We start from the raw sequence: 14,419 nt of genomic DNA on the forward strand, positions 1-14,419 counted from the left end.
GGCAGGATGGAGGACAGTGTAAACACATGCTAATGTTGGCATCAGCTCAAATCATAGTGTTCTCTTTTATTGCCAGAAAAGCGATGCTCACAAGTAACTGACTTGTCAAGAACAACTACTTCAGGCCAAGGGCAAATGAACACTTGGCAATCACAAAGAAATGATGACTCACAAGTACTCCATTGTGATGTAATCAAGCATGTCCAATGAAAATGTTCTAGACTTAAAAAAAAATTCTCATTCAGTCATTGGGTAAGGCTGCAGGATTACTGAGAAACAAAGGGCATTTCTGGTTGTTTTTCCTCGTTTTTTTTAATGCAGATGCATCGTATTGATTTCCTTTGCCAACAATAACTGGAACATGCCCTGCAGTTGCTCTGGACCAGATTAAGTCTCCAAATGAATCATGGCCTGATGGTTTTAAAAGCCAGACTGCTTCTCTGGTTTTTGGGAAGGAGCCTGATAGACAGGAGTGCTGCACATCGTGTTGTTGAGCAAGGACTAAAAGGCGGTTCGCCCATTAAAGGCCATCATTTGTTGTAAAGTGACTAAGAGGCACCTCTAGTGATGTCCTCCAGTGAGTTATTGATAAAAGAGAAGAAACAGGAGACCATGCTGCATGGAGAGAGTGTGTACCTGAGGTAAGTACCGCACTATGCTACCCTGACCTGTTTTCAAGTATTGGAAGCCATAGTGGATTGTTAAATTCGTCAGTGAGGTCAAAGTGTAATGATTGGATGAACTCCAGGCACCCTGTGGTTATTATTAACCAATAAAAAAATAATTATTCTAAAACTCAAGAACTGCATATTTTGCAGAATTGGACATGTTTATTAAAGCGCTTGCGACTACAAATCTTTCCTGCACAGAAAGAAACAGAAAACAAATACAGCCGTGGCGATAACAGCATGTAATTAAAACTCAATAAAAAGGGCTCTTTAAGAGCGAGTGCAAACAGAGAAGGAGAATACCTTATTTAAAATGATTTAAAGTGCAATTTCACAAAGCTTGTCTGAAACTCTGGGATTAAATCAGTGTTTCACATTGTAGTGAGATTGTACCTTATGTACAAAGTATTTTTGCAGTCGCAAGCGACCTGATTTACAAAACGGGGCCGTTTGCAACTGCGAAAGTGCTTTTCAAAATGTACAAACATCCTAACTGTGGGACAGATTTACAAGCACTTTGCGACACATTTACGCCGCCGTTGCGTCACTTCTGTGAAGCAGCGGTGGCGTAAACCATGCACCACGTTGTGCCTTATTTACAACGTGAAACATCTAGGGAGATGCATCACGTTGTTAAGCCCTGCGCCACATGAAACCTGTGTTAGGATTCATGTGGGCGTTCGGTTGCAGGGTGGGCATTCCGTCGCAGGAAAGCCTAGTACAAGATATCACTGAGTCACTTTTCCGAGGCCGCTGCGACAAAACCTTAAGCCTGCTTGAAGCAAGCATCAGAAGTGGGGCACCACTTTAGGTATGGGCGGCCCCTGTGCATTGCTAGAGTTGCGTTGCGCTTGCGATGTGACTCCAGCAGTGCACCACCAGTACGACACAAGATGCGACATGCATCTGCCTATCCGTGCACCACGGTGCGCCGCATTGTAAATATGATGCATCCGTGGTGGCGCAAATGGAGACTTGCGGTCGCATCTGTTCTGGGGCATTCCTGCTGATTCACAGGGATGCTCCAGACATTGTAAATATGCCCATAGAAGCGCTTACAATCTTGTAACCACAGCCGTGAGGGAAACTGCTTCTTCTCTTGTCACTTCAGCCTCCACCACTATCTAGACGTGAGGGGAACGGCTCGTCCTGCTCACCTCCCATCGGGCCACGCCATGAGGGGAACAGCTCACAGGACCCGAACTACACCTCCCAGAGGGTGCTGGGCAATGCACGCAGATCGCGTCATTGCCGCTTGCCAGTGCCCGTCAGGGGCCGGCAGAGGCTGGGCTGGGCCACCCCCCTGATACCATCTATCAAGGACAAAAGCTTGTGTTTCAAGGTAAAGCGAGTTGCATTGCTTAATTGCTTGCCAGTGTGTTATTTTGTGGTGAAATAATTGGATCATCTTGCGTTTCTGGCTTCACGAGTAAACGCAAAGGAGTAGCTGGGACATTAGAGGCCTTTATTGTAAGGGCAGAGTCTTTACTTACCCATGAAATCGACCTGACAGAGCGTCGTCTGTCTATGGACCCAGTCACACTGCACTCTCGTCTATCCCTGGGAGGCCGGAACACTGATGGTGTAACACATGAAATCCCCCATAAATTAACCCCAATGGAAACATGCCCAGTGTCCCAAGACTCATCTCGGTCATGCTCAGAAGCCCCTAATTTGGCAGCCCCAGACGCAGCAGCTAATAGCACCATAGCACGGGCAGCAGGTCCCCAAAATATTGTCAAAGCGAAAACGCAACCCATTAAAAGGAAGAGGGACGCAGGGATGACCAAGTCTAAAAAGCCCAAAAGTTGTTTACCTTGCAACAATGTAACAAACCCGGTGGTTACTTGTACTGCTGCTGTGGACACACAGACTGATGTTACTTTTAATTATGTTAGTAACAATAGTAACATAGGCACTGGCGGTGATGTTACCGTTCCCTCCTCTGTCCCGAAGTTGATTGAAAATGCCTTGGCTGACATTAAGAATGTAATTGACATGAAATGTAACTTGTTGTGGGGTAAAATGTTATGTTTGAACTCCGAATTAACTAATTTTATGTGCCGGAATGTTAACACTGTCAAACTATTGACTTACATTACCCATGAGCAACACATTTGGGTTGGTGTCAGACACTGGTTCTGTCTCTCGCAAAGATAGTATTCCTGCCACCTCGCATACAAATCACAGCAATAACAATGCATTCTCTGGGCTAAATTTTCATAGCGAACAAAGGGCAAGTCAAGGTGTTGCCCTAGGAAACAAAGCTAATTCAATCCCGGCTTCAGGAAGATGTGACCCAATTCCCAAATGTGTGAGTGCTCCCGTTAATGAGATAAGTTCAAGTAGGGATTGTCTCAACCACCCCAGAAATGCTTGTGTGAGACCAAACACTGATGTGCTAAGCCTACCTCCCGCCTCTTGCCCCTATGTGCTAGTCTTGGCTGGGGTCCCTGAATTACCTGGAGACCAAAGGGAAACTTGGGCGGACCTCCGTAATAAGTCTGTAGAGTGACTTTGCAAACACAAGAGGTTTCTTTCTTCCAATATGAGTGATCTTCTTATGGCTAGAAGAGTAGGATAGGTCAGCCATTCTGAAAAGAATATAGACGGCGACTGCGTTGTCCTTTATTTTCACAGACCCTACATGGTTCGACAACTGTTGAGCACTTTTGAGCAACCCCCTACGCTAAACACCCTCATTAGTGCGCTCCCCCTGGGTTATTTTTATAAGCCAGAACCCCCCTGGGACGCCCAAGCTTTGCCCTTGTTAACTAATAGGTTTAATGCATTTTCCGACCTAGATGCACAGGATTAACAACCACCACTGACGGCCCCAGTTGCTCCAGCAACATGATTTGGAGGACCCCCATCTGATATAGTAACTATCAACAATAATAATGATACCCTATTCTCCCCCAAAGCTAATAGTGGAGTTGACATGAACTTTCTTAGCTGAAATGTAGCAGGGTTACAGTACAAACGTAATGATCAAGACTAGTTGCGCCTAGTCTAAGAACAAGATATAGTAATGTTCCAGGAGACTTGGGCCACACATGATTTGCACATTGAAGGGTTTCATTGCTTTAAGGCGGCAGCTTCCCGCCATAAGCTGGGCCGACCTTCAGGGGGGCCTTTTTATTGGGCTTAATGTAGCAGCCAGTGGAAGTTTTAAGTTACTCCCAACTAATAGTTGGAACTTTCAAGTTGCATTGTACAAGGGAAGCGTTTCTTTGTATTTGGTAAATTTTTATAATAATGATTTCTTTTCCATTCCCAATAAGAATTTTTTTGAGCTCTTTGATTTTATTTCTAACTTAGACTACCAGCAAGGTTCGGGCAATATCATTGGGACTATTTTTGAAGGTGATTTTATTGCAAAATTTAAAGACACACATCTGGGTGCAGAGTCACACAGCCTAGTTCCCTCTTCTCGTAGGGGTGCAGAACTGGCAGTGTTCCTGAGGTCTCATAATTTGGTCAACGCCATTGAGCAGATGGGCACACCACATGAGACCATTAACCATCATCCGACATTCAGAGGCAGGGGCCACTGTTCCACTATAGATTTTGTTTTTATTTCCCCTCCACTCGTGGATTACCTAGTCACCACAGAGGTCATTGCCACTGTTCATGGGGACCACAACCCCATCAAAATAGCACTAAGATTGGCAGAACGACCGGTGTTCCCATCTGAATGTGGGGCAAGAGACCTAACGTTTTTGACGACAACTTAAGATTAATATGGAGGGGCATTAATAACGGGGATCTATTCCGATTGTTAGCTAGGGACAATCTGCCTCTCATTAACTCCTGTCTGACATTTCAAACCCTGCACCCAGAGGTAGTCCAGAACTTCTCCAAACTTTGCTTGGTTATTAAAACTTACCTGTCGAAGCCAGCATCTTTTAGAAGGCAGGGCCCTACATGGTTCGACAACGAATGCTCATTGGCCAACAGGAACTTGCCCAGGGCATTGTCAGTTTAACCAAGGTGCGCATCTGCTGTGAAACTGGCCAGGCAGAAGTATAACAGGGCTGTTAACGAGCAGAAGGGAGCACTCCTTAGGGACCGCTGGGAAACTCTATTGTTAGCAGCAACCGGCAAAAATGGTAAATAATTTTGGTCTGCTGTAAGGGATTTCCGATCTATGGGCCAGTTACTAACCCCCATTAGCTGCACTATATCCAGCCAATCCTGGGAAACCCACTTTTCAAATATCTGTGCCTCCCCCTCACTGGACATTGATCAGTACGAATATTGCCCACTTGTTAGCATTCAGATAACACTCCCTGAAGTAGAAGAAGCCATTCACCAGAGCATTGGGAATAAGGCCCCGGCCCTGATGGGCTACCAATAGATTCTATCAAATGGAAGCCGGATTTTTGAGCACCACTTCTTCTGAATGTCTTCAACAACTTAATGTATGCCCCACTAGCCGACACCTGGGTCAAAAAGTATTATCGTCCCAATATTTAAAAAGGGGGACCAGTCGCAGCCCAGCAATTATAGGCCGATATCATCGATTGACAACTCCCTGAAGATACTGGACAGAGTCTTATATAAGATTTTGGAATGGACAGAGGAATGCAGCATTTTAGAGCCCTGCAACTAGGCTTCCGTAGCAAGGTTGGTGCTAACGAACAATGCCTCAACCTCAACCTTGTAATTGGGAAATATACCATCGCCCGGAAGTCTCCAGTCTATTTGGCCTTCATGGATTTGTCCTCAGCCTTCGACCTTGTTAATAGGTTGAAGCTCTGGGCTATGCTGTTGCCCTATGGCCTGGATGAGCCTCTGGTCCATTTCCTGGCATATCTCCACAAGGACCTTCAGGCACAAGTGAGGATTGGCAGAGGTGGCGAGGTTTCAGGACCCATTAAGGTCGGAAGGGGGTCAGGCAGGGTTGTGTCTTGGCCCCCTTCTTTTCATTATTTATATTAACGGACTGAACAAATCACTAATATACATGTCCCAAGATGTACCTATGATTAATGGGAAACCTCTCCTGTGCTACTATATGCTGACGATGCAGTACTTATATACCGCACCCCAAATTCTCTGCGTATCTTGGTACAGTCTTTTGTTGAATATATGGACAACCTGAACCTAAGAGTCAATTTGAACAAATCATGTTTAATGTCTTGTGGCCCCCAGAAATGCCAGCTTAGCTCCGTCACTGTCGGCAACCACAAACTGATAAGCACTTGTAAATTTCCCTACCTTGGAGGGGTCTTTGGTGCGAACGGCTCCTGGACTGAGCATCTTACCCATTCCAGGAGCAAGTTCTCAAAGACCATCAATTCTATTTTTAGTCTCCCCCTTTCAAAGAACACAGGTGCTATTTTAGCCATCCTAAAATTTGTTAAATTACAATGTGTCCCAGTGGCTACCTATAAAGCTGAGATTTGGGGTACTGCAGATAGTTCCTGCATCCAGCAGGAAGTAAATAGATTTTGCAGGAAACTGCTGGGTATCCCAATCTATACTCCGCAATATATTTGCTACAAAGAATTGAATTTAAATTACATAACTGATTTTATACGTGCTCGACCAGCCCTTTTCCGGCTATGGGTCTGGAAGAATGAGGCAGAGACTTTAACCAGAGATATTATTATTGATTGCATGAAGTGTGAGAAGAGGATGGGAAACCCCTGGCTCTGTGGACTTTACCAGAGCTTATGTAGTATCAATAAAGGTTGTATCTTTCTAAATCCTAGCGAAACTGCAACTTTGCACAAAAAAGAACTTAGAACCACCCTCTATTTGTCATATAATGAAGAAAGACTGATGCTGGAAGTGAAGCAACCATTTGTCTCCAGCTATGTCCCATGAGCAAATTACCTCATGCTACCTATGGGTTATTGGGAAAGAAGCCTTTTGTTTTGCCTTAGAGCGGGGACAGTAAAATTTGCATTGTTTTTCTCTTCTGGCTTCCACTCGAAACTTGATTTAATACCCTGCCCATGTGACGGGGTGAGTGGCCAATCTACCCTCCATTTCTTGTTTTTCTGCAAATATTACATAAAGCATAGTAAGGGGCTTCTTTACCCTTTTTTTAACAGTAGCAGGCCCATTAGTACAAATTCTGCCTTCTCGAGTATGCTTGCCTTGACTGATGAAGAGCTTGTTTTTCGCATTAGCACATTTCTGGGGATTGCCACTAGGGCACGCAAGTCAATGTTTAATCCTTGAATTTTCAAAGCACAAATGGATTCATTTACAATTGATGTTAATGAATTTACTGTTTTTATTTGAGTGTGTAATACTGTGTTTTACTAATCGTCAATTTTTACTTGCTCTTATTGTGACTCTTCCCTTGTAATTTTTACTATGTAGTTTTATTTATACAATGTTTATCCGAATAAAGTTTAATGAACTAAACTGAACTAAACTGAACAGAGATATGCCCCTTCGATTCTCCAGAATGGCAGCTTGGATGTTGGAATCGCTATTTGGAAGGGGCGTGTTTAGAATGTCCCTTTCAAAATAGTGATTTCCAAGGTTCTGCGACCGAAATGCAGTCACAAAACCTTGATATTTTACCACCAACTCAAAGGTGGTGGTAATGCATACACAAATTGAAAGTGGTCACCATGGGATCGTAAAATGTCCCCCTTTCTACAGGGTTTTAGGAAATCTCTTAAAACCTGTCTCTTTGTTTTCTATCTAAGAAACTTTCTAGGTTTCACCTACTGACTGGTCTAAACAGTGCCAAGACACCTCCGGGCATTAGCTTGCACTTAACAAATACTTTCATTCATTCATACTTTCATTGAATGTTGGAAAAACATTTTGAAAGAGCAGGCAGTGGTTCCACAGATCACTGCCTACTCTTAAAAAGTGAAAACAACATTTTTCCTTTTTTAATGTTGAAATGCATCCTTTCAGGAAAACAGGTTCCTTTTCAACAACAAAGACTTTATTCAAAGACAATCACACACATGGTGGACTGCTGATCTCATCAGGCCACCATCCCTGTGATGGCAGGCATTCCGAATGGGTCGCAAACTGTGACCTACCTCATTAATATTCATGAGGTAGCTCGATTTGCAACCCACTAAGAATCTCAAGTATGAAACAAAAGGTTTCATACATAATGAAAAGTGTTTTGCAAATTTTAGGATTAAATCACTAGTCCTACTCTTTGTACATCTGGCCAAATACGTCTTATTCACATTTCCACTCTAAGGGTCTGCCATATTTCTCTGTGTTGCTCTGTTGCACTGCGAGCTGACACCTTCGTTTTGGAGTTTCTAATTTGTACAAATGTGGGTTAGATCTCTAAAGGGCAGCATGAGCTTTTGCTGGGGAGGTCTTTGGAAACATGTATGTATGTATGTATGTATGTATGTATGTATGTATGTATGTATGTATGTATGTATGTATGTATGTATGTATGCCTGTATGTATGTATGTATGTATGTATGCCCTTTTCCAGGGTGAACCTAGCTAAAAGGCAGCGGACCGCTGTACAGGGTCAAAGATAATCAATGAGTGACTGGAAAGGTGGTGTGTGCAGAGGTGGAAAGTTCACCTCTACACTCAACGCTCTTTACAGAGGGTTTTCTTCAGCTCTTTCTTAAGTTGGAGCAAGGTTGGGCATTCCTGATCGGTATAGATATTTTGTTCCTGATTCTAGGTGCATAAGTATACAGGACATGTTGCTTTAGTCTTTTTTACACTTCTTCATCTCCAGTCTCATAGTGCCCTGGCTGCCAATGTACGAAGAGCCACCTGAGGTGGTAGCCTTGTTGGCTGGGGCTCAGCTTCAGTTAGGTGTTTAATTTCTGTGTCTGAGTCAGGTGCAGACAGTGTTTGAGGAGTTGAATGTACAGTAGACAATACTTTCAAAGGGGCTCAATAAAGAGGTTGAAAATTATAGACTGCAAACTAGAACCCTGGGGAGCTCCAGAGGTTACAGAGGAGTTTGAGATCTGGAGGTACCTTTGTGAAAAAATTATGTAGGTTGTGTGAGTAGTGGGTGGACCAGTGAAGGATGCTGTCATTGAATCCCATTTCAGACACCTGGGTGTGGATAAGGTTAAAATATCCATTGACGATGAAGACATCTGAAAGTGCTGGCCACATCAGGAGGCAGTGGTCCCTTGTGTCTGTTCTCAGGAGAGCATCATCTATGACTTGTAATATAACTGTCTCCATGCTGTAGCATCATCTGCAGCCAGAAGGCATACATGCAGTAGTGGGCTGGTGTTGACTGGATCTCTTGCAGCCCACATGTGTACAGGGCAGGTGTCTAGAAACCAGATCTTTTTCCAGTCTTGACTCTCTTAGAGAACAACCCACAGTGGTTATCTGTGCATTTTACAAGTCAGGGAACCCTTCTCCCTTTTTGTGCGTTTTTAATAGGAGCAGGGACCACTACTTGGCTCTTCCTAGGTGTGTAGAATGCTTTTTTAATAATTTTGCTGATGATGGGTAGGTGTGAGATGGGCTGGTACCTGGTGAAAGAACATTTGAGACACTCTGGTGTCTCAAAAGTAAGTCACTCACTCCAAGTTGCCGGGTAATGCACTTCAGCTGTATGATTAAGATGTAAAGCATCAACCACACTTAAATATATAAGGTTAAAAGAAGGATGGTCTAATAGTCTCAATTTCTGTCTACGGCTATGTGCTTGTTGCTGTCAGTAGGTCTCAGATATCTCCCTGCCTCTGCCTTAGTCCTTTCTTACTGTAACTAGTGGAGATTCTGTATGGCAATGGGATTGCTTTATTGTTGTAAAGCAACTGGCTACCTGAGTCAGGTGTGGCACCTACACCCAAACCAGTGATAAGGAGTCTAGGCCTTCATATTGATGCAGATCGCTCTAGGAGTGCCCACATTGTCTCAGTCACCTCTGCTTGCTTTGTCCAACTTCACAAATTGCGTAAGATTAGACGCTTCTTTAGTAAGGAGGCTATTGCCCAAATTGCAATAGCTCTTATTCTTTCCAAAATTGATTATGGGAATGCCCTTTACTTAGGCCTTCCACAATTCCAGAGACATCGTCTTCAGATGATCCAGAATCAAGCAGCAAGGATCATCTACCTTAAGGATAGATGCTGCCATATCACCCCTTGCTTAAAGATCTCCACTGGCTTCCAGTAGAGCAGCGAGCTATGTTTAAAACTGGAATAATTATTTTTAAAGCTATCCAAGATACCGGCTCCAGATTCATAGTCTTGCTACTCAGTAAGCATCTACCCAAGCGTACTCTGAGATCTATGCATCAGAACCTTTTGACGGTGCCCAGAATCAGACGTAAACGTATTGGTGGGACACAATATTCTTTTCTGGGCCCTAAGCTCTGGAATGCACTTCCTATCTCCCTCAGGCTTGAGGTTGATTACCTTCGGTTTAGGAACCAACTTAAGACCTGGTTGTTTACCCTGGCCTACCACTAGATGCTACTCTGCTTCTCTGCTCCCCCATTTAGACTCCCTAGCGCCAAGAGTTGGTGTACGTGCGCTATACAAATTCCCATTTAACATAACATAACGTAAAATCAAGTTGCTTGCATGGAACAGCAATGAACATCTTAGTTCTGGAACAAAAACTGAATGAATATAAAAATTCCAGCACTCAGGTTTGTATTTCATTGCAAATTAAAGCATGCTATGTTACTGCCATCCTTTCATCTGCGGTCCAAAAAGAAGACAAATGAAAAATAAGTAAAAGGCTTTTTTAATATTGGTATTGCATTCTGTAGTGCTACATATTTAATATCTGTATACATATATATATATTCACTGAAAAAAACGTAGGTTTTACAGACGTTATAGTTAAAAATTAGCATTTAAAAAATCTTTGAAATTCACTAAAAAACCTTAGGGTTCAGTGACGTTATAGTTAGTTGGACATTTGACTCATATAAACCCAGATAAATGAATCCGTTATAGTTAGTTGAGCTAACTATAACTTGCTCACCTGCAAAGCACTGCTGATGACGTGACATATTACATCACTCATGACATGGTCAGTGATATCACTGATGACATCTCAAATGACATCTCAAATGACATCTCAAATGACTATTCTAATGGCATCGTCCAGTGAATGTGTGTTTCTGTAAAGTTTAAATATTTTTCATATATATCTATGCCAAGGTGTATTGAAGAATGACTGGATTTAGAAGTGCCTGAATGGATTATTTAGTAGGTGCATGACTGACTGTATAAGTAAGTGATTGAACGTGTATTACTGAATGCATGGGTTAAACTGTGTGAAAGTCTGTATTAGTCTCTCAGTTGGTGTGTAAGTGGCTGCATGGGTTGGTTAGTAGTTACATGAGTGTCTATATGGGCTATTGATTTGTTGTCTGAGTATCTGTATGGGTGCCTGAGTGTCTGTGTGGGTGGATGGGGTGTGTGACCCTGTGCATTGATGTCTGAGTGGGTGATTCACTGGTTGTATGGATTCAAAAGTGCATCTGGGATGGGCTGTACGGGAAAGTTAGTGTGTGTATGGGTGTGTTGGTGAGTGAATGAATATCTCAGTGGTATATGTGTGAGTAACTACATATGTTTTAAGGCAGTATATGTGAGTGTTGGAGTATATAAATGACTATACATGAGAGTAAGTTATTTGAAGATTGGGTGTATAAATGAGTGTCTGGTTGTATCAGTGATTGTATAAGACAGTAATTATGTGATAGTATCTGCATAAATAAGTGATGTGGTATGTGTATAAATAACTGAGTTGGTGTGTATAACTGTACACATGAGTAAATGGGTATGTGATTGATTCTTTGCATGCCTGACTAGCTGTGTGAGTAACACTATGGATGAGTGGCGAAGTGTGGCTGTATGTATAGGTGTATAAGTGCATATTATAGTACTGTATTGATGAGTAACTGCATGTATAAGTGACTAGATGTGTGTATAGACGTAGGAAATGGTGGTATGTAGTATCTGGAATTGTTGTGTGTATGGTTTCAAAAATAGTAGTCTGTATTTCAGAGTGCGTGTATCAATATGTGCATCAGATTATCACGTGCATGATGTCATCAGTGATGTCATTTGAGATGTCATCAGTGATGTCACTGACCATGTCATGAGTGATGTATAATGTGTTATATTACAGTAAATATATGTTCTCAAAATCACGCCAGGTGCGGTCTCCTTGAGCACTGGGTGTGCGATTGCCATGTGACCTTAAAAAAAAGCATTTGATTAGTTCATAACATTTCCCATTGTAGCAGTTGGAGAATGCCACTCATTTTAGTCATTCTCTCTATAGCATTTAATGAGACACACCTCTTCTGCTTAGAGAGCTTTTTTGAAAACTTTTTGCTATGTACACATATCTTACACTACACACAACATGCAACCATCATCTTCATCAATATTCATGGTCTGTAAAGGAGACTTCACCTGTGATAGCCATGCACCTAAAAGTTACATAACCAAAGTTTTCCCCACTGCCAGAGGTAACATGGTTGCATACGCTGTTCACAGCACAATGTAATGTGGTACGGCCCAGGGGCAGTATCATGCATAGATAATGAACACACGGACCCAGATAGATAGTGGAAGTGGGTACGGGCACGTGTGCTTGACTACTTTTTTTCATTACCCGGGTCACATATCCAGTGACGTCTGTGTTGGATGCGTGTGGGGTGAGTGTAAACCAGCCCTCAAGGACTGGTTGCTGCTAGCATCAACTACAACAGTAATCATTGGATCACACACAGAGATTCAATAATAAAAGGGTCAATAGTTTGTGCTGCACTAAGGTAGGGACAGTAGATGTGAAATAATACACAAAAGATTCTATCGTAAAAGAACCATAACTTGTGGTATACTGAGATACAGGCAGTAGATCTGAAATAATACACAAAACGATTGTATCATAAAGAGTCCATCAGTTCTAGTGCACTCAGATAGCCACATCAAAAGCATTCAGCATGTGCACAGTCAGCGATGATGTGTGGTGCGGGCGGGTCGTACAAGGAGCAATGTCTGGTGCCTACAGGACTGCATCATCTGCAATAACAACTCATTCTTAATTGGGAACACTGCTGTCTGCAGTGTAGGTCAGAGAGAGCGGTCAGCAAGGGCCCACAGCCACATGGCGTTGGCTTGAGCTGCCCAGTTTGTAATAGATAAAGCAACAAAAAGCGTGTGCGGAGCCTGCGGTGATGCATATGCGTGGTGCGGACTGAGCGCACTGGAGCAATGTCTTTTGCCTACAGGACTGAGTCATCTATAATAACGACTCAATCTGAATTGTGAACACTGCTGTCTGCTGTGTAAATTGAAGGCAGTAGTCAGCACAGACATCCATGAATACTTTTTCTCACTTCCTCTTCAAAAATACAACAACATAAATTACAGAAAACTCTGCAATAAATAAATCAAAACAATTCGAATTGTGATCTTTGCTGTCAACAGTGTAGACTGTTCTTCAGAGTTCTTTTCCACTAACAAGAAGAATTTGGTCATTGTGGTAAACCTATAACTCATTAAAAAACATTCTTCAAGCAAGTATACTAAAAGGATATTGTGTCTATTTCAATAGACGTTGTAGTTAGATGCCTACTGGATTCTGTAATAAAACAAACACCACTCGATCGGAATTGTGAGCCCTGCTAACCACAGTGTAGGCCAGAGGCAGTGGTCATTAATGCCTCACAGGCACATGCCGTTGGATTAGAAAGCACAGAGTTGGTTGCACCTGATCGGAGGGGGTACACAGAAATCATCACGGACTTTAACTTCTGACATCCTCAATCATAGAATCAAGACCCCGTTTCACTGTTCAGACCTGCTGTACCACGGTGTAGTGCAGCCACTGCAGTCGGCCAAGCCCAATAATCATGTGCAGCAGTTAGCTATGGGGTACAAAAGGGGGTGGTGATGGACGGAGCATCTGAATCAATCAAACACTCACACCCAGTCAAAAGATCTGGGTTTGATCCATCACCGTTCTTTAGCCCACTCTGCCACCCCAGTACAGACATGGCTATATGCAAATCAGTCTGACCCTGTGCGTCATGGGAACAGTCCAGCCCGAACTGCCAAAGCCATGTCTTCCCTGGACCGGAAACAAGCTTCCGGCGACAGGTTTCTGGCATTCCAGCCGTCTTCAGCCCGGCTTGCTTGAATCCAGTGGCAAAGTGAGCAAGGGACTCATGTCTGACCATACCCTGCCACACTTATCGCGGCCAAAAGCGGTACAAAAGGGGGTGGTGATGTACGGAGCATCTGAATCAATCAAACACTCACACCCAGTCAAAAGATCTGGGTTTAATCCATGACTGTTCTTTAGCCCACTCTGCCACCCCAGTTCAGACATGGCTATATGCAAATCAGTCTTACCCTGTGCCTCATGGGAACAGTTCAGCCCGAACTGCCAAGCCATGTCTTCCCTGGACCGGAAACAAGCTTCCGAGGACCGGTTTCTGGCATTCCAGCCGTCTTCAGCCCAGCTTGCTTGAATCCAGTGGCAAAATGAGCAAGGGACTCACGTCTGAGCATACCCTGCCACACTTATGGCGGCCAAAAGTGGTACAAAAGCAGGGTGGTGATGGAAGGAGCATCTGAATCAATCAAACACTCACACCCAGTCAAAAGATCTGGGTTTGATCCATCACCGTTCTTTAGCCCACTCTGCCACCCCAGTTCAGACATGGCTATATGCAAATCAGTCTGACCCTGTGCCTCATGGTAACAGTCCAGCCCGAACTGCCAAGCCATGTCTTCCCTGGACCGAAAACAAGCTTCCGAGGACTGGTTTCTGGCATTCCA

At 43.4% G+C, this 14,419-nt stretch overlaps 1 protein-coding gene across 1 annotated transcript in view; it reads left to right on the forward strand.

The window, feature by feature from the left end:
• Window positions 1–567: 567 nt before the first annotated feature.
• Window positions 568–14,419, forward strand: part of LOC147710284 (solute carrier family 2, facilitated glucose transporter member 8-like) — a 171,881-nt gene continuing 158,029 nt past the window's right edge. Inside the window, exon 1 of the mRNA XM_086919341.1 lies at window positions 568–641. Within this exon, the coding sequence (XP_086775467.1) occupies window positions 568–641 (74 nt within the window). The remainder of the gene's footprint in view (window positions 642–14,419) is intronic.

The sequence above is a fragment of the Lissotriton vulgaris genome, chromosome 5 (assembly GCF_964263255.1).
Source record: "Lissotriton vulgaris chromosome 5, aLisVul1.2, whole genome shotgun sequence".
In the NCBI taxonomy this organism is placed as follows: Eukaryota; Metazoa; Chordata; class Amphibia; order Caudata; family Salamandridae; genus Lissotriton; species Lissotriton vulgaris.